The 23,005-nt window shown below is 40.2% G+C and overlaps 1 protein-coding gene across 3 annotated transcripts in view; it reads right to left on the bottom strand.

Annotated features, from left to right (window-relative positions):
* The window catches only part of PIKFYVE (phosphoinositide kinase, FYVE-type zinc finger containing), a 64,347-nt gene that overhangs the window by 11,301 nt on the left and 30,041 nt on the right, over positions 1 to 23,005 (bottom strand). For 2 of the 3 annotated variants that reach the window (XM_027678400.1, XM_027678402.1), the window contains 22 exons: positions 22,004 to 22,066; positions 20,243 to 20,372; positions 19,725 to 19,905; positions 18,308 to 18,382; positions 17,542 to 17,649; positions 15,965 to 16,105; positions 15,178 to 15,304; positions 12,719 to 13,905; positions 11,244 to 11,344; positions 10,017 to 10,088; positions 9,065 to 9,236; positions 7,583 to 7,761; positions 6,988 to 7,101; positions 5,596 to 5,704; positions 5,338 to 5,492; positions 4,691 to 4,781; positions 3,607 to 3,667; positions 3,095 to 3,238; positions 2,817 to 2,937; positions 1,598 to 1,693; positions 757 to 840; positions 176 to 267 (listed from right to left, as the gene is read on the bottom strand). In XM_027678400.1, coding sequence (XP_027534201.1) covers positions 176 to 267; positions 757 to 840; positions 1,598 to 1,693; positions 2,817 to 2,937; positions 3,095 to 3,238; positions 3,607 to 3,667; positions 4,691 to 4,781; positions 5,338 to 5,492; positions 5,596 to 5,704; positions 6,988 to 7,101; positions 7,583 to 7,761; positions 9,065 to 9,236; positions 10,017 to 10,088; positions 11,244 to 11,344; positions 12,719 to 13,905; positions 15,178 to 15,304; positions 15,965 to 16,105; positions 17,542 to 17,649; positions 18,308 to 18,382; positions 19,725 to 19,905; positions 20,243 to 20,372; positions 22,004 to 22,066 — 3,603 coding nt within the window. Of the gene's footprint in view, positions 1 to 175; positions 268 to 756; positions 841 to 1,597; positions 1,694 to 2,364; positions 2,410 to 2,816; positions 2,938 to 3,094; positions 3,239 to 3,606; positions 3,668 to 4,690; positions 4,782 to 5,337; positions 5,493 to 5,595; positions 5,705 to 6,987; positions 7,102 to 7,582; positions 7,762 to 9,064; positions 9,237 to 10,016; positions 10,089 to 11,243; positions 11,345 to 12,718; positions 13,906 to 15,177; positions 15,305 to 15,964; positions 16,106 to 17,541; positions 17,650 to 18,307; positions 18,383 to 19,724; positions 19,906 to 20,242; positions 20,373 to 22,003; positions 22,067 to 23,005 lie in introns of all 3 variants that reach the window. The other variant, XM_027678399.1, reaches the window with a different exon arrangement.

Here is a 23,005-nt window from a genome sequence, read left to right as displayed (position 1 = left end):
CACACCCCTTTCATGTTTTACATGAAGTCAACTCTAAGACTAGTTATGATTTCAACTCGGAATGCTTTTTCTTTTTTCTAACTTAACATTCACAACATCTAGAATCCAGGTTAAGTGGACTCAAGTCTGAGCTGAGATAAGCATCACGGATATGATTTTGGCAAAATGGTCTTACGCTGTTCTGGTTCTGCACTGCGATTCGAAGGACCCATGTTGGCCTCAGGCAGGCGGACAGGGCTACTGCTCTTTGGTTTGCTGTCTGACATGCTGAAAGGAGAAAGAAAAATTAGTCATAAACCCAAAAAATAATGCCATCTGAGATGCTACTCCTTTATGCCTGGACATTTATTTCTCCCCCATGCCTAACACTAAGTACTGCTAAGGGAAGAAGACACAGTTTAAAGTTGTAATGGTGTAGGAGACTCTCCAAAGTTGTCCTCCTCCACTTTCCTAAAAAAAACCACTCAGGGTCCATAGCAACAGTTCCATCCATCACCATAGGAAAGGTAAGCAGGCCCAGTAATGCTACCATGCACACAGTCCAGGGATTAGGTGATGAAGCCAGTATGGCCCCTAACATGAAATGAAAACTCACGTACTACAAGTATGTGTTAGTTACATGGAATGTGTCAGATTCCATCAGAAAGCAAAGATCCTAACAGAGGCATATTTTGAAGGTTCTTCCCTGTCTAGTTTTGGCTTATTCACTACAATCACTGTCTCTTCACTCTATGTACTACAGTTACTGCATGTAACCTGTTTGGCTGTAGTACTTCTTCAGAACTGTTCTTCAGAGATGCTTTGGACAACTCATCCAGGGCATTTCTGTACTCCTTGCAACTGAAGGGGAAAGGAAAATAAATTAAAAAAAAGAAAGAAAGTGGAAAAAACACAACAAAAATGAAAAGAGTTAACCGTTCTCTGCAAGACTCTAACACCAACCCAAAAATTCAGTTCAGAGACAACCACAGGAAACAATACACCACAGTAGAAAAATCCCTGTTTCATTTTTTCTTATAATTAGAACTTAATTTCCTTAGAACACAAGCTGCTTTAAATAATACTGTAGGAAAAATCTCCCCTTGTTTCTCCTCTATCCACAACTTAAGAATGTGCTTCTTCAAAAATCTACTCCCTTGTGACACACAGTCCCCAAGGTTTACTGAAGCAGCTGATTTGGAGAGCTGAGTAGTAGCAAGAGCTGCTACGACCAAAGGTAGCAAGGGACAGACTGCAGTATCAATACCAACTGTTGTTCCCTAACTTAGTTGCACTTCCTCCAGGTTGGAGAGACCAAGCAAACTTTAGTTGCACTTCTTTCTCTAATAGTATCTTATTACAAGGAACACTACACAGCTAATTAATTTTTGTGTACTAGAGTTCAACTAAAACAGTCTGAAATCTAGTTGCAAGTTGGAAAGTCTACTTTCCATATCTTAGTAGTAAAAGGAGAGAACTTCAGCTCTGGCAGAAACTCTCAACATGGCTTAATGAAGAGATTGTCATGTTCCCTACCATTACAATTTAAATACTCCTTGAACTCAAAAGCTGCAAAAGTACAAAGTGTGTCAGATGAACAGCAAAACCACACCAGTACCTGAGAGCAAAAGCTATGATGGAGCTTGGTTCTTTCTCACAGACAGCAATAGGCACACGTTCATGCTCATACATTAGGTAGTGCTTATCCGGGTCACTAAATGAAAATGACAGATTGTTAGTAGATCATAAAAGTTTGTGGAAAGAAAAGAAGCTTTGGTCAAAACCCAAATCTCATCACTGCACTCCCAGGCAAAAGCTGCAAGTCTCAGCATGGAACCAAAGCTTCCCAGATCAGCTTCTCCCAAGAGACACATTCATAACTATGTGGTTAATTCTAAATGGTAGAGTATTAGAGCAGTCAGCATATCAAGCAAGCTGCTTATATCAGAAGACCACTCCAAGTTAGAATAAGAGTCTATGCCTGTTTAGCAGCCATTGTTTCTAATGGCACCGAAACCTGCCTGAGTTTTGTTTGACTGTCCTGCAGCATAGCCTGCAGAGTGAAAGAAGGGGACAAACCTGGACTCTCTTCTGAACACGCAGTTTAGCACAGAAAATTGCCCATGGCCTCCTGGGTTCCTGTAAGATTTTCTTTACTTATCTGTAGGGTCCAGCCCTTTAGCTTTTTCCTCATTAGCCCAAGGCCTCTGCTTCTACTCTGGGGGTAGGATTCAGAAGTTAAACCCAGGCTGCCAAACGTTAGGCTCATGTCAAATGAGAAACACTACAAAGCACGCAGACCAAGTAGCTGAAAGACTTTTCAGCCTGCCCATCTTCACATGAGAGGGGGACTTGAGGGCACATGCAGTAGCCATTGAACCTGACCTACACCCAGAAAATGCCAATTTGAGTCCAACCTTTGGAAGAGGTCTGGAAGCAAAAACAAGAAGCAAGCATGTAGCTTTAGTAAGTCTTTGCTAAGGAAGGACATTTCCACTCCCTCCCTGCAGCAATGAAGTTAGAAGGCTCCTTTCTCCCCTTTTCCCCCACCCATTTGTCTCCCACAAGAGTTCTGAGGAGACATCCCTGCTAGGTCAAGAAGAAACTGATAATGTATTTATACGAGGGCACATAATTAATAAGAAAGGTGAGTAACCTATAAGGACTTAGAAGAGACACAGAAAACATCCTAGCTTGACAAAGTTCTATAGCTTATTCAGAGGCAAACTCAAGTAATTACTTGAATTATATACTGAGCAAAGAAAGCATGCACAGCTCTGTCCGCAATTTGACCAGGCTGCTAATTTTGTACATTATATATATTATGCAGTACTTACAAGGGAAATGGAATGGGGTTATAGTTGTTTCCAGGCAAAAAGTTAGCCAAAATAGCTTTCATAGTAGACTTCTCCTTCACTTGGCTGTCTGTAGATCCCAATGAGTGTCCATCAAACACATCTGGAACAGACATAAGTTAAATCTATATCACAATATCAAACTTGAGAAGGATGGCAACAGACCAGAGAGTTACCAGATTTGCTGTTTCCTAAACAGATCTTGTACACTTGCCACAGAGAAGCAAGAGAAAGAATACAAGACCACAACTGAACTATACCTTCTGAGCTGCTTGTTGTATCCTGTTCAGACAGTGTGTTGGCACCAGCCATATGCTCCGATACAACCTCTGGGGAAGTGGGCAGCTGCAGATGGGAGGAGCCTGTGGAGCTCTGACTTGATAAAGTAGTCAGGAAACGATCCTCTGAGAGTACAAGGACAATTAAGGACAGAAGAAAGCTGTCAGAAGTGATATTGCTTGCTCCCAGCCCAAGCTATCACCAGTATCTACTTTCAAAAAGTTTTTACTTAGAAAGCAGGTATGGCCACACAGAGCAAAGGACTTTTCTTTCAAAAGAAAACCCTTGTTGGCCAATTTAGTATCATTAGTAATTCAGCTTCGTACTACCAGCAGATAACCAATTTCTATCTTACTATTAGAAAGAGCAAATCTGACACAATGGAGATTCGCTGTTCCTCTGAATTATCAAATTGATGAAAGTTCCCTTGCTAAGTCAGGGAAAGGGTTACAGCAAGCTTCTTTTGGTAGCTTATGAAAAATAAGTAACAGACCTTTCTCTCCATTTTGCAGTGCTGGAGAAGCATTGCGTGGGGAAGCATCCATGCTACTGATCTAGGCAGAATAACAAAATACCAATGTTGATGCCAAGCTCTTTACAGCTGTATCCGCTCCCCTGTGGAACACTTGTAAAAACAGATGAACCACAAGAGAGCACTCCCACCCACTTCTCAGCCTCTGAATTGTCACTGTATCTGTTACCATAGGAGAAAAAGCAACAGCAACCCAAGTTCACAAGATACTTATGATGGCTATCATCTGTGTATGCTGCTTTAAACACTACACTGTCCCTCTATATGAACCTACTTCCTGCTAGATCAAGAGTTAGTTTATTTTAGCAGCTTAACACAAATACGTGTTAAGTGGAAAGGACGTGTATCCATGCAGAAGAGCAAATCCAAGGTCTCACGGGGTTTTTTAGTGCACCTTGCTAATGGTAGAACTATTGGGAGTTCAGTCTCTCTGCATGCTGTTGGACTGCCTTGCAGCCCAGACATTTCCCTCAGAGTACCAGCTCCCCAAAGGGTGAATGTTCAGCATGCTGGCAACTGTGCACTTGGACAGAGCTCTTGAGGCAGCAGTCCAGAATCATTTGGACCTCAGTCAATTCCCACATGACACATCACAAAGCAGGGATGATCCTGCTTTGATTATCAGTCCTTCCTATATCATTTCCTCTGCCTCTCAATATTTTTTGCCTTTTCTTTTTCACAAGGGATACACCTGATGGGCAGTAACGTAGGGTCTATTGAGATGACCCAATTCCTGTCTAGGCATACACATGACAGTGACTGCAGCTCTCTGTTGGTACTGTTCATATCAACACTACACAAACATCACAGAAAATCATCAACTCCTATTCATACTTAAGTCTTCTTCTGTACAATATGGCTCTTAGTTCACATCTTCAGGAAAAGATACATATACTAACAGGCAATTGAAGCTTTTACAGCTGAAAACTACAGGATGCAGTAAAACCAGTTTACTAATTATTAAAGTGAACCGAAGCCAGTCTTAAGACTATTGTGTTGCTACAGAAAATAAATGTTTAAGAGGCTTCTAGCCTGCTACTCATACCTTGCTTTCTTCACCTTGCCTCAGTCTTCCAGGGCTGGGAGGTACTGATGGACGTTTTCTCCCTTTCTCTTGCTGGAAGAGATCCTGCAGTCTTAAATAAATAAAAAAAAACTTAAAAATAAAAAAACAACACACAACCCACATAAAACATTGCACCAAAGAAAAATGAATCAAAAGATAATTTACTGGTACTATTTCTAATTGACACAAGTTATGAAGTTTCTCCATACTAGAATACAGTCAGCATGATTTCACAAGTCTTTACTGCAAACTCAGACTGCTGCTAACACGTGCCAAAGTAATGTTTCAAATGGTCAAAGACAGCACATTTTCTTCACCTCTGAGATAATTTCACCCAATCAACTGGTCTCCCATGCTCCCCTCTTCATATCTTTTCCACCTTTATTTAAACGACACTTTTTCCTCTAGATGCAAGTTGTGCTCTACAACACAATACTTTTACTATATGGCCTCAAATGATTTCTATTTCAATCAACCAGCTCTGCGGTCTTAATCAGTAGAGGACATTCAGCACAAGCTATAAAGAGCAACTGTGCTATAGGGAAAGACAGTACAGCAAAACTTCTTCACTCCTATAACCAACACAGTAACAGTGTTGCTCACAATTCCAACATGTGTCCTCTTACCTACTATTCCAGGCTTGTAGCATCTCACAAAGCCCTTGCTTTTTAGCTATCAGAGACTCAAAAACAGATTGCAGCTGTTGAGGTGTGTCTAATGATGATGAAAGCAGCCTTGCTTGCATTTTCTCAGTCCAGTTTCGAAACTCCCCTTCTTCCATCTGCCAGAAGAAAAACTGTCAGTGTTCTGTCACCTGAGATGACACAAAACCTGAGTGGCTCCCACCCACGTTTTTCAGCCTGTAGTCTGCTGATGTCTATTACCTCCTTTTGGGCAAAGAGGTCTTCCATCTTCTCTTCCCTCGTTTTGCTGAAAGTATCTGTTTTCAGAGAAGCAAGGCGATCATCAACAGCAAGATACACTTGTGCCACTCTGTCAACAGGGATGCAAAGAGTTAAGCTGTGACTACTTGCAGCACCTTCAACATTCTCTAATAATAAAGTCTGAACATGTTTAAGGTTAGCATTTGAGAATACAAAAAACAACACATGACAGCCTTCCTGCACAGTAGGCTGTCCCACTGAATTTAGAGAGGAAGTTAGAAAAACTTCATTAGTAACAGCAGAAATCTAAAATTTATACACAACTGATATTTGTCTTCACAATTTATTCTTAACGGTGGAAGTTGTCAGAGATGTAATGCATGTCACAAATGCATTACTAACAAAGAGGAACTGTTGTGTCACCTGTGACTAGGAAGAATCTGGGTCTGCAAGCTACACCTCCATCAGCAGACTCAGAAAAAATAAGTACCTCTATTTGAGCTCTAAACAAAGCTCCACAGGTTTTGAAGTCAGATGGTCACAGAGACATCAGCCATCCAGGAATGCTGTGACCAGGCAGAACAGTAGTCAGGCCAGATTTAACACAGTTTTTATCAGGCCTGTCTTCCACCTTTTTGTTCCTATATATAGAAGATGTCTAGGCTTATGGTAGTTTACCTTACACTACAAGAAGGTACCAGTCTGCCTGCTGTTATCATATTCAATAGCTAACAAAGGCAATTACTTTTATACGCCAGAGAGTTTAGTTGCTCCATGACCAATATAATGAAAACAGTTCTGTTTGGACAACAGATTTGAGCAATGTATTTGCAGATTTTGGGGATGAAGACATAATTTAAACTCAGTCAGATGCTCTATATAGCAATGTTAGGGTAAGGGTACAAAGTATTATCTGCAGTTTTCAGATTAGGTCTTCTAGGACCACCTCCTCCTCTGTTTCATTTTTAGCATTAGAAGGAGGAATTAAAAATACTTTAGCTGTGCATGAGAAGGCATTTCATAAGAAAAGGTGACATTTCAGACACTGGCTGAGATGGTCAACCTTTCAGTGGCTACCTGGCAGCATCATTCAGAAACATGCTATATCACTCAGCTATCAGTGCAACATTCCTGAATGGAGAACAAAAGAATCTTAGTTTCTACTGGCTATGTTTAAGCTGAATTGCCACCAGACAAAAATGTAAAAGTAATAAAAAAAATTTCAATACCACCCTCTCTTAGAAATATATACATGTGTTTTAAACCATTACTTTTCTATCATATAATGAATATTTAGCAAACCTCATCATACTGGCAAAAACAGTTATGTGTTCTGCTAATAAAAGTACAAAATACAAATAAGATGAGGAAGACATTAAAAAAAAAGCTTACTTTTGTGAGAAATCCTTGAGATCCTGCAAAATATTAACTTTTAATGGAGCCTGCCGTTTGATGTATATCTTGGGCAGTGGGACACACACTTCAAGCAGCCGGATTGGAGAATAGCTGAGAAGGCAATACAAGAGCTATTAAGAAGACTCACACCATATAGTACCAGTTCTACACCATATTGAGGTTTGAGGTCTTTATATGAAAAGGGGCATTGTCAATGTGTCCAGGGCTTTTGTTACTTCCAGTAGTGATAACACCCTGTTCACATATCTTCTAGGCAAAAAGTAAAACCACAGATCGTATTGCAAAAACAAAATTCTGAAAGCTTTTGGAATTACATAGAGAAAAGTGTTTCTCTTCTGTCTCACGAACTGGAACCATTCATTCTTAGAACATTGCTCACCACATCTAGGACAGTGATGGCATCACAATGCCCTCTGCAAGCCAGCAAACAATCCTGCACTTGTGGTTATAGTGCAGTTATGCTATCCCATGCTGTACTCACAGTGAAGAACAGAACTGATGAATCCTTAGTAGGGCTATATGCGTCATATAGCACTAGAGAGACAAGGAAGCTTTTAGCAGTGGAACTCACCTGAAAGATGCCACCATCTGATTATAGGAAAAATACTGGTGATAGTCATGATGAATGGAATGACCACAAGGCTCTGCATTGGCCCTTCGAGTGTACTGGTACCCATAGAACCTCAGCTCAAGGTATTTTGCAAAAGACATGGACCAAGAGTCATTGGAAAGAGGAACAACCGGTGTCACCTGAAAAATTGAAAGCCAAGTGTCTCGATTTCATCCTTCAAACAAGATTAAGGACAGGCTAATCTAGACAGCAATCTAGTATTTTTAGTACCAGAAACACCCATGACCCTGAAACATACTAAACAACAAAGACAGCATCTATACAAAGCTAAGGCCAACACATAGTTAAAACAAATCTGATAAACAACAACTGCTAGTTGATGATGACAGGTGCTAAGTTGGGGGAGTCCAAACATATCCCTGATGGAAGCTTATATCTGGGATGCTATTTCTCTACATAGAGACAATTTCCAGCAACCCAGGCAGAAGCAATGGTTACATCATATACTCTTTCCCTGATGATTCTTCAGCTACAAATGCATTGGTATTGTTTTGCAGTGCATTTCAACTTCAGCAGTGCTTGCAAGCTTAGAGTAGACACACAGCCACAAACATACTAGTGTTTACATGAACACACAGAAATAAAAGGTTATAGAGCAGGTATATACACAGCAGTGCAGGGCCTGCCGTCAGCAATTACGTTAACCTCCTCCAGGTATCTTTAAATCCAACACCCATGTTTAAGTCAGCATAAGTAGGTGAGTTGAATCATCCACATGGGTAATTGAGATGTTTTACATCTCAGGCACTGCGTGAATCTTTTTCATTAATTTTTAGTCTCGTCTCTTTGAAGGCTCTTAATGTTTAGCTAGTGATGCATACCCAGTTAGCAATGTTTTCTTAGCTAAATTACAGAAGAAGTTTCAGATAATACACAATCTTACTATCTTGTGGGCTTTCTTTAAAGCAATTTAGCATTCCTCTAATGAAGATGTTACTTTCTAATGACGGCTAAAGGAATTCTAGACGTCATGGTGACACAATGCAGGCTGTTCAGTCCATAGCAGATCAAAGAATGCCAGGTGGCTTTAGCCAATTACTAACCCAGTAGGTCTTGCAGTCTGCCCTTCCCCACACATACATTCTTTTGATGCTCATACTGATTCACTGCAAGGAAGGCACCACACTCTTCACCTCTTAGGGGGCAACTCCATTTTTTCCATTTAAATCTATCCTCTCAGAGCCAGTTTTGACACTTTCTAACCAGACTGCCTCACACAAGATGTTCCACCCTCAAGAGCCCCATTTCTACTAGAGGAATTTGTAGGTAAGATGAGAATATCTGTACCATCAACAGGTTTTCTGCTGGTTTAGCCATAGCTCCAGAGATGAGCACCTTCTCAAAAATGCTGCCTTTTCATATGAAGCCAGTCACAAGAATACTAAACTGGAATAGCAATGATTCTTAAGTCCACATCCTTACCTGTTTGCACAGTCTGCACCAGGAGTAAGTAAGAATGGTGTGCTGGTACCCAGGGACTGGGGAGTCCAGCTCCTTTAACACAATTTGCACACAGCCTTGCCCGTGAACAAAGCGACGGATGTGGTGCACCATTGGTGTTTCACAGAACATGCTGGGGCATTGGTAGGAAGGCCTTATAGAGAAATAGAAACACTTATGAATGATCATAACTAGGCACTGCTGAAGAACTGATTCAACAGATCTAACTAACATGCCTTTTATTATCATGCTATTATTCACCTTCACTGTAAAAAGAGTTTCCTAAACTTTTAGTGAAGGCTAATTCTGCCGAGTGAACTGTACTCATTTAGAAATGAAGCATGTAAGGAAGTTCCATTGCCAGCAATGGCTGTATAGGTCTCAAAAGCAGTGAATCACTTTCTGAAGGCATATTATATATAATCCACAAAATAAAGATCAAAGCACCTGTGGAAGTGCTTGGCACTAAATTAAAAGACCACTTTGGCAGTGTACCAAAGCACATGTTACTGAGGACAAAGATATGGCACGTTCAGACTCTTAACTAGGCGCTTAGAGCCCTAATTGCTACAAAAAAGTGCTAAGTGAACACATTTGTCTTCATGAACTTATAAATCTTGTTTCATAATCTGTTCCACTTGCTCATAAAGAAAATAAGAAAGACAGGGCCAAAGCAGGAAAGCAATGGATGTATTTGCTTGTAAGGAGTGAGCATGATTAAATGAATTCTTAGATCCAGTTCCTGTTTCACTGTAGCATGATAGTAAAACAAAGGGAACAACAGATTTAAGTGGTAAGCTTTACTAGGACACAACCAGCTCTGCAGACTTGTATGCTATTCTCCTAAGTGATAGAGGGTGGTAGGTCAACTTCACAGAGCTATCAAAAGCTATTGTTTTGTTTAGAGTAACATTTAGAATAAGTTCCTCCTCACCTGAAACAGTAGCGCTCCAGAAAAATCCCTAAAGTTAGGTCATTTTTCCCATAGAACTCCATGGTCACAATCCTAAAGCAGAGAAAAAAACAGCTTTAGAGACTCAATATTGCCACTGTTAGGTGTGCAATAGCCTTTAGGTGCACAGATCTACACGCACTGCTGGCTTGTTTACAGCCCTGTATATCTTATAAGAATTTTTTCCCCTTGACTACCCTTCCTAGATCCCTGCTGTCAGGTTTGCTAAGAACAACTTTAAAACTTGACATTTAAAAGTCTAATACAAGTCAACTGGACTTTTGAAGATCATGTTCAAAAACATCTAGGCACAGAAGTCTAGACAGCTTGAAGCTTCAAATACTAATATTTGAATAGCTACAAAAAGAGTACATCGAGAATATGAAAAAAAATTAAGAAATCCTTATTCTTCTAGAATATTTAATAGCAACTTTTGTTTCCTCAGAGTCTGAGGTGACCAAGCCATTAAAAATGTGTATCAGCACAAAGTGTCACAATTCAGATATCTCTAACATCACTAATTTACATCCTCTTATTGTTGCTGTTTAGTGAACTTATCACCACCTTCTCTGGCTCATTTCTAAGCTTTTAAAGGAACTCTAGACCTTTCCCTGTAAGAGGGCCTTCTCTTTACTTTCCCCTGATCTAAAAGATTAAACGCCAAGACCTGTCCTGTTTAGTAGAGATAAAAATGTGTCATAAGTTGCACACAATTAACAAATTACAGCTCCCTAAGATGGAAATAAAGCTCTTAATACTGATTACTATAATATGAGAAAGATAGCAATATATTCAAATGCCAGTCTCGGATAATACAATCTATAAGTACACAGAGATTCTCACAAGGCTCATTTTTGGGCCTGGACATTGTCGTGTGTTCATTTACACTAAGACTCTTCCCCACAGGACTGCATGCAGTGCTGCCCTACACACACAAGCATTACCCTGCAGTGAAAGACCAGCTAAAGCATTTGATTTCAGTCTGGGCTTTCTCACTCATGTCTGGGGATTACAGAGGCCATGCAATTCTGCTGGGCAGTCACCTGACCAGGCAAGGCAAAGTCCTTTCGGCAAAGGTTCCTGTTACAGGATGGGTACAGCCTACCAAGGAATCCTCAAAGAAATACTGCTGTGAGGTAGGCACTGACCCTGACTTCAGAAAAAAAAGGGATAGCACCAGTATAAGCTGTAGAGGAGTAGTTTTCATACCAGGGGCTAACACAGGCACTTGGAGCATTGCTGGACTGAGCAGAAGAGCTACTGAAGAGAACACAGAGCCTCTGATGGTTTACCGGACTCAGGCAATCCACCTAATAGAGAGAAATCGACTCATTCACTGGTTACAGACACCTCCATTCACACACAACTTCTGTTGACAAAATTCTATTCTAGTAGTTTTATTTAAAGACTCTGCTTGCTCCTTTTGTACAGATCAACTTGGCACTATCTCCAAGCTTCAGGTAAACTTGTACTATGTATAATTGCTAAGTGGCATTTTTAGAACAACATAACTAATATGCATAATGAAACCAGAGCGCATGCATGTGTTTCTGTGGAAATGAAGCCAAGAGGAACAGAAAACAACAAAAGCCCCATGACGAGCATCAAAAGTCTCCAAATCACTGTATGGTTTACGACACCTTGGATTCAAAACTCTGCCAATACATTATACCTCAATTACTCATTCAGGTTATAGAACGATTTCAGTTTTCTGTTCTCCGTGAAGAGATTTACTGTGCTGCTGTTGGAATGGAGCTGTTTTCTCTTCCACACCCTACAGAACTGTGAAGTCATCAAATACTTTTCTTTGATCATTGAATACATTTAAAACAGCATCAACCAGTCTGATCTAGAGCAAGGGCTAGTCTTACAGTTTATGGCCTGTGAAGCTACACAGATCTATATTTAAGCACCAATTAAAAAGTGACTTTTGCTCATGAATATGAGGGCCAATTGGCTCAGGGACCAAAATGTTTGGCTACTACAACAGATCAGTTCTGCTACTCTTATTCACAGATTTTTTTCCTGAATTCAAGCCTATAATTCAATAAAATACCAAGATCCTTTTCCTCAGACACAAGTTAGTTACTTTCATGGTAGTTTACCAAAACTTTAAATATTGATTACAAGCACATACTCCCATGCTTTGAAATTTCAAAGAACATTCCTCCCCCTCCATTATGAGATTCTCACTTTTCTTCAGATCACCCAAACTTTTACAATCAATCAATTACTTTAATGTAATTACAACCTACTGATGTTTCCATGACATTAGGCCCTCTGAAAATGAAAATCTTACACTTGTACAAATCACCAAAGACAAGGAGCAAGAAAGCTCAGTTTAAGAAACTTCTTAACATTTGCTTCCTCTTCATGGACTCATTTTCAGAAATCATTTAGGTACAACCATGTCAAACATGGCAATGTAATACACTGATTCTGGGCTGACTTTGTGCATTTCTCAGAAATTTTGCAGTCTCTTGTTCTGAATGATTGCAAAGCACTTCAATCTAAAATCCAGTTATGTCCCAGTCAAGAACACAAAACAAAAACCCCCCACAACCAAACAAAAAGAAAGAGACCTCAAAAAAACAACCCTCTGGTTTAATATGAGACACTACACCTTCTATATACCATGAGAAACTGATGTAACTTGGGTTTTCAGCAGCATACCTCCATCTTACCTTATGAGACCATGAGGATTCACTCTGAGCCAGTCCCTTCTCCTCCTCTTCAATTCTGCACCCAGTTTTTCCAGTAGGGACACTAGACACATCCTTAGTTTGGGCAAAGGGATCTGTGCTTTTCTGCAGTATCCTCCCTCCTCTGGCCCGATAGTCAGCCAGCATTCTGGCTAAGCTCTGGCTGTCACGTAGATGTTCTGCTATTCTAGTATTAACCAACTCGTGAGAAGGTAAGATTTGGATAGTCTTGGCTTGGATACTCCCATTCCTTCCTTGCAGTCCAGAGAGATCTCGCAATAATTGCCTCTTCCTTCTGCTCTCCAACTCCTTGTATTCCTTATTGAGGAGAGGAGACCAATAAACTTGCTCAGGAAAGTATTCCCGGGCAGGACATCTCATGCCTTTTTCAGTCAAAAGAAAAGGTTCACGAAATGTCAGTACTGGAGAAATACAGAGAATGACATCTTTCAACTCCTGTTTAAAGGCTGCAGAGTAAGTCTTGAGACGATCCTCAGATGAAGTTACCTCTTCCGCGACATATAAACCAGTATCATCCTGGAGAGGGTCTCTGAAGACTCTCATCTGACTCTTGGACTCCTGCAAATCATCTGTCTGTTGAAGAGGCTCTAATGCCTGGCTATCCAGAGTGACCAAGTGCTGGTCCATGCCATGGAGGGGCAGCAGGGATGTTTCAGGTATTGCAAGAGGTACAGAGTTGAAGACTGCAAATGGTGACTCTACTTTGTGATGCTCTTGCTGTTTTGAGGACACTGTTTCCAGTTGATTGTTCTCTTGGTCACCTCTCTCAAATAAACCTCTTGGTTCAAGCAAGCTGACCTCATCAGAGGACACTGACTCAGAGATTACAGGCAACTTTTCAGAGGACAGTTCAATGTCTTTGACTGCTGTGCTGAAATCCTCACCATTGAAGAGGTTCTGTTGTTCATTTTCATCTCCTGGCTCCTCAATAAGGGAGTGAAAGGAGGTGTTTTTGGTGAGAGTAGGGGGCATGGCAAACTCATCCATAAGAAATGAGATTTCCAGCTGGGAATGATAAGCCACACAGACCATGAAGATCAGGATCTCCTTCACACGAGCCAGCTCGTACTCTGCAGCACCACACAACTTGATAGTGCAACCCAGGTGCTGAGGACACCCTTCAAAGAACATCAGGGGTTTTGTCTGATCTAGAAGAAAAGTAAGACACAGGAGTTAGGATACAGTTTACCTGCTCTTAGGTATCTCACACACTTGAAGAGATTGTAACAGAGACTAAGAGCAAGTAACATTGGTAGCTACAAAAATTGACGTTACTGTACTAACTTATTTTTGCAAGCAAACAAGCATTTGCTATAAAAACTTCTCCTGTTTTGTAAAAAAGTTACCATGAAGTCTAAGTGAAGGTCACATGGAACACGCTGGCCTAAACAGCATATCACAGATCACTGGAGACTCTGCAGCAGGGAAGCAAAAGAACCACTATCCTCCTGGGCACATTTGCTCATCCTTTACAAGACAAAAAGTGCATGAAATTTTGAGGGCAATTTATAGGCTGGAAGGGGCAACAGCGAATTGGAAGGGGAAGTGTTCAAGGACAGATTGGATGGAGCTTGGAGCAACTTGGTCTAGTGGAAGCTGTACCTGCCCATGGCAAAGGGATTAAAATGAAATTATTTTTAGGGTCCCTTTCAACCCAAGCCTTTCTATGATTCTGTGAAGAGACACAAAGGCTGCACCTCCACAAAGATATGGATCTACAGCATTTATGTGTGCCAGCACCACTGGTAACCTGTCAAGCAGCATTTCTTCCTTCTTCCTTGGCAGACTTCCACTGCCTTGGGGGAGTTACAGAGAAAAAGGAACTTCATTTCTCAAAGATGTATAATGACTGGACAACGGGCAAGGTGCACAAATTGTACCAAGGCAAGTTTTGATTGGATACATTAAGGTTGGACCAGATAATCTTTTGAAGTCCCTCCCAACACAATTCTTTATTTCAATGCAGAAGAATTCTTTACAGTGAGGATACTGCCCAGACAGGCTATGAAATCTCCACTCTGCAATATTTTCAACAGCTGGCTGACAAAAGCCTTAGAAATCTGATGCTGCATTACTCCTTCCTGTTTTGAACAGGAGGTTGGAACAGACAAACTACTGCATCATGGCAAGAGAAAAAACAGCTTTGGAGAAAGAAATTAGTCTGATTAAAATCTATATCTATATATAATATAGATCATATATATAATCTATACAATCTAGAAAAAAATCTTGTTTCATCTTAGTAAGATCATTCTATTCTGTACACAGCCTGTTCACTGTAGTTCCAAGAGGTAACATATGAAAAATGAGTAGGATAATACTCAATCACACAAGGAACCCAATAGTTTAGAGCTATTTAAGAGGAGCAAAGCATTTATCCTTTCACACACATAAGCTAAGACATAACAAGCTTTACTCACCATTAGGCAACTGAAAAACTTGCATATAAAATTTATGACAGGTTCCCAAACGTGGTTTGGTCAACAGTTGATCCATTGACATCACTAAGTCTCCCTGGGTCATTCGACTTACCCGGTCTAACACTTGCTATAAAACAGAAAGAACAATAAGAATCTACAATGCAAAGAGGACTCTTAATCTTAAAAAATAAACCAAAAACCACCAGTGTGATCCAGGAAATCTCTCACAGAGATGCAAATTCTGAGTTAAATCCAATCTCACAAACATGCATCCACAACATACAAGAATCCTAGAAAGACAGTTGGGTAAATATTTCTGGTGAGTGGTAAGATTGTGCCCTTCCTTGAACTTTTCTGTTTGAATAGATCCATGTACTTCCAGGAGCTGCAGTGCAGTCAGCATAATGCTAACTATGCCAGGAACTCAGCCAACTCCCACAGCTATTCTCTGTATGGCTGTCTGTACCCTGCCTCACAGGGACAGAGGCTCTCACAGTCACTAAGTACCCAGGCATGATTTGCTACAAACAGGTGTCAAAGTTAACTAGAACTAAACCAGGGTATAAGGTCCTATCAAACAAGGACACAGCTATGAAGAGCTGAGCAAAAGTTACTCTCTAAGTTTGCCTGTCTTGCCTTCTTAGAAGAGAAGTACTATTAATAAAATGCCCAGATTTGGTTAGAGGAGAAAATAATACAACTCTTTGTTTTCTCCAGAGAGTTTGCTACAGAGAGACATTAGAGATCTATCACAAGGCCCAGTCTAACTCTGACTAGGAATGCTCACCGGCTTGACATTGATGACCAGAGTGATACCATGCTCCAAGAGCATGTCCTGGGCAATTCGGGATACAGTCTTCTCAACAAGGACCAAATTAGGCCTGACATCAACTATCCGCTGCACGTAGTTCTTCAAGAACTCCCTTTCCTGCAGACAGGAACAAAGTTCAGCAGTTAACTACTGCAAATCCATCAGAAAAAGAACCAAAACGCTTTAATGCTTAATATTACTTTCCCCTTCACTTACATACTGGCCTTTTCGACACAACAGGGAAAAGGGCTATCCAGAAAGCACCATCAGTTGCCTGTTGTGCACATTTCCATGCTCCCACAACACAACACCCAGTTTATCACTAATTTGTTATAAGCACTAATTGCACATGAGAATATAGTCCAATGACAGTTTGAAGTAAGGGACTTGCAACAGAATCCAAACATATATATATGCACCTTACATCCTCACACATAAAAAAAGCTTCATGTTCAAAAGGTGCTAGAACTAGAGCATCATAAACCAAAGCACTTTGCAGTATTATGTTCTCCACCTTCTGATACATGCTAATGCTGAGTGCTAGCACTCAGAGAGACTCACATTCAGGAAAAGTATGACAGTGGTCTATGCCTCTACAAGTCTGTACACACATCCTCAATCCCTAAATCTGTACTTAGGGATAGTGTTCCTGGAGTCCCATCCCAAATGCTATGCACTGCAAAACTGCTCTTCTATCCATGCTCATCTTGTGGCTTCATCTCACCACTCCCACGCAAACTTATATTACTACACACAGAAAGAGAAATCAGGCTGCAATGCATCAGAACTAAAGGTCTACACTGCTAGAGAGAGGACACAGCTTCCCAAGTCAGGTATTCTCAGTTGTGTTACTGCAGCTCACATCACTCAGGTTTTAAAAGTTCTGTGCAATATAAAGATACCACAAAAGCAGTTTGGCAGCTCCTCAGAACACAAGCTCAGTAGAGCACCAAATACCCTTGTTATAGGTATCCTGGCAAACACCTGAGGACCAATTTTCAGACAAGAATGGAGTGTGTTAAATAAAAGGTCTATATATTTCAGTGTTTGTATATTTGAGGTATGTCCCTGCTCACAGGGCCAGGGCACCTGTTCCAAAGTGACATTTTCTAGTTCATCACTTCATTAGGTTGGGTTTTGTTCCATTTTTTTCAAGCCTGACAAGAAATAACATGGGTGTGACCTAACCCTAACCTACACTAACTTTTCAAATATTTCTTCACATACCTAAATCTTATCTAGCTCTAATACTGTATAAGGAGATTCAGAAGGTATCATTAAAAACAAAACAAGTCTTGTAAAATGCCGCATTGTGAGGATCAAAAGCTCACACACATATGCTCTCAGTGCATATAATTTGCAGACAAAAACCCTCAGTATAAGACTACAAGTTTGTACGGTATTTACTGCAGCAGTTATCTCACCTAGCTTACTAAAAGAGGAAAGTTTTCTATTTTCTGTTCAATCTCACTCACTCTACTCCACCTTAGACACTGAAAAAAATGCACTGATCATGATTTTTTTTTGTTTTTTAACCAAAATCAAATTCTCACCTGAAGTACTATAGGCTCTATACAGGTAAACTTTGTTTCTTCTCGATAGAGATACTCAATGGAGCACTTCAGCAGAAGAATTTTGGGATTTTTTAAGGAAGAGTTCATCTAAGAAAAACACAAAAATAGTTAAAAATCCAAACACATGGAGAGGAGAGGAAGAAGCACACAAGAGACAGACTTCCCACGACTGGTCTCTGCCGTCCCGTCCCCCCCTTAAAAAGTGTCTCAGCCATCTCCACCCTGCAGACCCAACTATATATTCTTTCTCCTTATGCAATTGTTACATCTAGTTGTTGGAAATTCACAGCCACTGTCCAGCAAGCAGGCAATGCTAGATGTTTTCAGCCACTGCTAAGAACCCTGAAGTTTTGATGCACTTGATCCATCTAGTTCACTTCCATCGTGCCCTCTTGCCTTAAAGGTTCATTTTACTACACTATTGTAAGTCAGAACTACAAATGCCTTTTTCTGGTTAAGAGTCGAGGTAGTCATTAGATGCCTTATGTGGCGGTAGGGATGGAAAGGATGTTTTCCTATACATGTATGAGGAAAGTTTCTCCCCTAGAATCTCTGGGCTAGAAAAAAAAAACAGCTTGAAAAATAAATGCTCTAAGAGCCAGTCTTGTCTGGGGTCTCAAACCAGAGAAAGCTTGCAAACCTCCTGAGTGGTGAGAGAAGCTTCACGACATAAAAATCAAGCCTCAGCACACTTGTTCCCACAGCATGCATTACTGTAAGCCCTTGATTAATCAAGCTGCATTACCTTCTTGTGTGCAACATTCTTAGTGCAAACAAACCCATTCACCACCATGGAGTCAAATTTCTTTCCACCAGGGATCTAACAAAACAAAGAACATTTTCAGAACTGTCATACACTCCCACATCTACTAGTGCAGTAAACCTAATACAGAAAGCACGTATTGTAGGCGACATGCAGGCTTCAGCTACACCCTCAGTTATCAGATGAAAGATCAGATACAGTCATGCTGGACACACAACTCTTTTCCTTTAAAGCCTAACAAACTAAGGACAACATGAAAACAAGTACTAAGTTCTAGGATTTTTACACCCCTCCTAAGAGATGTTTTTTTGTTAAACCAGGTATACTCCAGAGCACGATAAGGGAATCTAACTTCGATAGGCCATGGGGAGCATATATCTTTGCACATGCCATTTCTATTAACAACAAATAAATTGTAAGGAAAAGGAGAAAAAAAAAAGGAAAGAGAGAAAACCAAACAAACTTCTACCTACTATTCGAATACATCAAACAGTTGACTGGTGTGCCTACAGTCACAGGCAATCACAGGAGTAATAAACAACATGAAACAGGTTTCTGAATAATATGTTTTAGAGAATATTTGACATTGTAATACAAGCATGTGAAAACAGCAGACAGCTAGGAAGAGTTTTCAGCTCTGAACAACTGCTCTTTGAACTGGAGTTTCAGGAGAAGCAGGAACAAGTGATGCTGCATGAAGAGATGCCACAGAGCCACCACCAGAATTATAAGGTTCTCCTCATATCTTACATAGCTTTCAAGCAAAAGAGTCCTGCTGCGGTGAATTTGGCCAAAGAAAAATAAACCCAAATCTTCAATCATCAGTCACATTAGCTCCTTCAATGTTAGTTTCACATCAGACTCTCAGAATAAACTTTGCATGCCAGAACTCCAGACTTACAGTTCAACAGTGTCAACACTGGGCCATCTGGCAGAACTGGATGCACCATTCCATAACAATTAAGTGTTCCTCTTGAAGAAAGTCATTGTACTTGGCATGGGAGGAGTTGAGTCCTCCATAATGGATAGTTATAGGGCAACAGACTGCTACACTGAGTTCTGCAAGCTACTTATCCAGCATTTGGTACATCTCCAAATTCAAGCACAAAACAAGCAGAAACCAAAAAAATGAAGCAAGTCACTACAAAAGTGCTACTCTTTGCCACCTTCTGGAGCCTACAGCCTGAAAGAAGAGGTCAGCTCCAGGGCATTAAAGCCCCTTTCACAGCATGCAAAGTTCCCTCTGTGCAACTTTTTCTAGAATCCCACCTTATCAAAAGGCCATGTTGGCCAATTACACACCAGTGAATATGCTGGGGGCAGGGGAAGGGGACTATTCTCCTCAAGCTAACAACAGCTGCACCCTTTTATTTCCCTACATCCACTGCTTGAAACTTACTTTTTTGATGTGGACAAACTGGCGGATATCCATGTCATCATCTCTGTTCTTGACATCAGGTCGTACTGTTTGAACTACCTGGCAGACCACAGGTACAATGATATCCCTCCAGGACAGTGACAGGGACTCATTGTATAGCAGCTGCTGAAGCAGTGCCATCATGTGGTTGTGATTAGCAGACCTGCAAAAAAGGCAAAATAAAATGATTTCTCCTGAAAAAAAATACAGGGCAGTGATTAGCTGAAGTCATATTTCAGAAGCAAATTTCTTAACATTTACAATACAGGAAGTCCTCTGAAAGAACAGCTGCCTAGAATGTTCTACAGTCAACTCTGGCTCGGTACTTCAGTATATAAAAATCACAAGGAAAAAACTCCATTCCAAATATACTGTAAAAAAGCTGTTTTCTTAACGCAAATTAGTTCCTTGTATCGTCCACTGTAGATGCTGATGGAATGGAGGGGCTTCAGGAATTTTCACTCAAGATATGCAAATTCCTTTTTCTATGTGTTTCTTACAGCAATCTTTCCATTGCTTGTTTCTCCCCATTCTCTTCTCTCAGCAGATCCAGATTGCTGTGGTGCCAGCCTAGGGGCGTGAAAAAGAGTTCTTTGGACTTCTCCTCCACCCTTCTGTTGAATAATGACTCTGCAAGAGACAAACAAATCCTGTTAATAGAAGGTCACAGCTGAATACCTGTGTCTTTCTGAAAGGCTATGTTGAAAAGGAAAGAATTTACTAAGACATAAGTCTAAGCCTCCTGAAACACTGAGTTTAAGGTAGGTGTCATAGCAACATGATGCTGCAAATAGTATAAGAGTGGTAAGTGCACAATGGAAAAAGCGAGCTACCAGAATTGTTGTACTGCCAGCAAATAGCAGACAGTTTTCTCTTCTGGAATGGCACTGTTCTACCAAATTCTCAAGGATCTTCTGTCAAAAAAGTGGCACAAGCTTTTTGAAACATTTCAGTACATCATCTCATCTGCCTCCACCTAACAATCATATACACAGGTATATGATCTGCTACAATTAACAGTATGCAAATGAAGTCTGTATCCACTGAATACAACTTTTAAAATCCTAAATGTCAGCACAAACTATAGCCATTTCTGATTTTGGAAACAGAAAGTATGTTTCAACAGTATAAAACAGTCCTCAGTTTGAGAAGGCCTGCCACTTTTAATCACTATATTGTGTAGTAACTCCTTGGAATTGTTCTCTGTTTTGCATTACCAAAATTAGAGGTTATTTCAGCACAGTTTGCTGTGCTTTGAAAGAGTTATTAGGTTATTTCCCATACCGGCATTATGATATTATAGAGGCAAGTTATAAATTTCCACATTCTTATAACATTTGACTATATTTTAAGTCTTTTACGCTAATAGTGTATACATTTTCATCAAGCAAGTATGTAAGCCTTCGGAGTTCAAGCTTAAAACTCCTCAGAGTTTTAAGCAAAATCCTTAGACACAGTAATCTAAGAGGGGATATTGAAAAAAAAAAAAGACTTAACAATGATTAACTTATTCCAGATGCTCCATACACAAAATTAGCTGTGTAGCAGATTAACAGAAGTTACATTGATTTCCCCCTTTCTCCTGCAAAAGCGCAGTTAAAAACTAAGCATCAGTTTAATCAAAGGCTTCATTTTTCAGGCAGCACAGACTGAAATGGGGTTTTCTCCTTATTTCCCCCTTATTTCCTCCTCTTACAAGCTCACCAAAATCAATAGCATTAACTGGAAGAAAAAAAAGGCCACAGGCGCATCTGGCCATGATACTGGAAGGCACAAGGGTTTTAAAACTCACAACTGAATGTAATGGCCTTCCATTTCAGAAGTAATAGTGGTGATGGTGGTGATGACAGGAAACCCAGAAAGATTTAAGAGATGAAGCTTTAAATTACTCTGTAGAAGCAGTGCAATTAATCATATCACATCTTCATTTGCTTGCACAGAAAATTAAAAATTGGTTATACAAGTTGCTTGGTGGAGAAATTGTGAACAGACTTGCCACTTACACTTATTCTTAAAAAAAGTAAGAGCTTTTCTTTGAGTCCTTTTAAATGAAGAAATCAGAGAAGCAAAAGAAATTTAAGCTTTAAACTGCATTCAAAAGTCAGAATACAATTTATACATGAGTTTTGCCACAGATAAGTTCAGATTTACTGTCAAATATATATTTTGAAAAGGTCAATGCACTATTAAAGGAGTACTAAAGAGTTTCCATCATTATATTAAAAAACCACACATTTGCAAGATTTGAATGTTTTCCTTACCTTTTATAAAAGCATCACTTATAGAGAACATCTGCTGCCCTCCGTTTTCGGGATTCAAGTACTCTGAAAGAAGAGAGAAGAGGGAGATAGGCGGAGACAAAGAAAAAAAAGAGACAGGTTACACTGGTGTGTCCATATAATTGCAATATACACGCCCACATCAGAAGCAGCAGCATTACTCATCTAAGTCTTTAGTCACCAACTTAGCAACAGCCTGATGAGTGGTTAAGACAAGAATTTCCTCTTATTCTTGTTTTATCAAAAAATTCTACAATGACAAGCAAATAGTACTTATTAATGTGAAGAAACAAAACAAACGAAGACACAAGCAAAGACTGAACTAGGAGTTGAGTCCTCTTTTCCTAGACTGTCCTTTTCTAGATCTGAACACAAATGTGTTAAAATGTGAGCAGACACCATGGGAACAGCCTCCTCACTCTGGTCTAAAAATACAGAAACCATTTTGGTCTCCCACTCCACTGAACCATCTCAGACTGAAGGAGAGACCAGACACAAGATTCATCTTATAGAGTAAAGGAAACAAAAGACCGTCTTCCTTTCAAGAGCTAAAAGTCTAAGGTCTAGAACAGTTCAAAGTGTTTTGAGGAATCTGCGCTGACAGAGGTGGACTCCCAGCAATTAAGCAGAGCAAGAGATATATCATTTTATGTATGGGAAATAGGATGAAGCTCCATTTATTAATTTTGTTTAGCTTGCTATATCTTGATTTTTCATGACAACTGGCTACAAAATGCTTGTTTTCTCCAGAGGCCGTTATCTTGCTGTGCCTTTAGTTGGTTCCTCACTTGTATGAAAAGGGATTCTACAGTGGGGAAAAAAAGAGCAGTAGCCCAACTGCTTATATAGCATGATCACCTGGAGTTCAAAGTTAACCCTTTATCACCTTTCCTGACAATGGTCCAGACCTACTGCCACAAACAGAATGCAAAGCCAGGCTGCTTTCAGCCACCAACAGAAAGCAACAGAAAGCTGACAAGACAT

Source organism: Neopelma chrysocephalum, unplaced genomic scaffold (assembly GCF_003984885.1).
Source record: "Neopelma chrysocephalum unplaced genomic scaffold, ASM398488v2 Primary Assembly neopelma1_44, whole genome shotgun sequence".
Taxonomy (NCBI): domain Eukaryota; kingdom Metazoa; phylum Chordata; class Aves; order Passeriformes; family Pipridae; genus Neopelma; species Neopelma chrysocephalum.
This window is presented reverse-complemented; position numbering and strand designations above follow the sequence as displayed.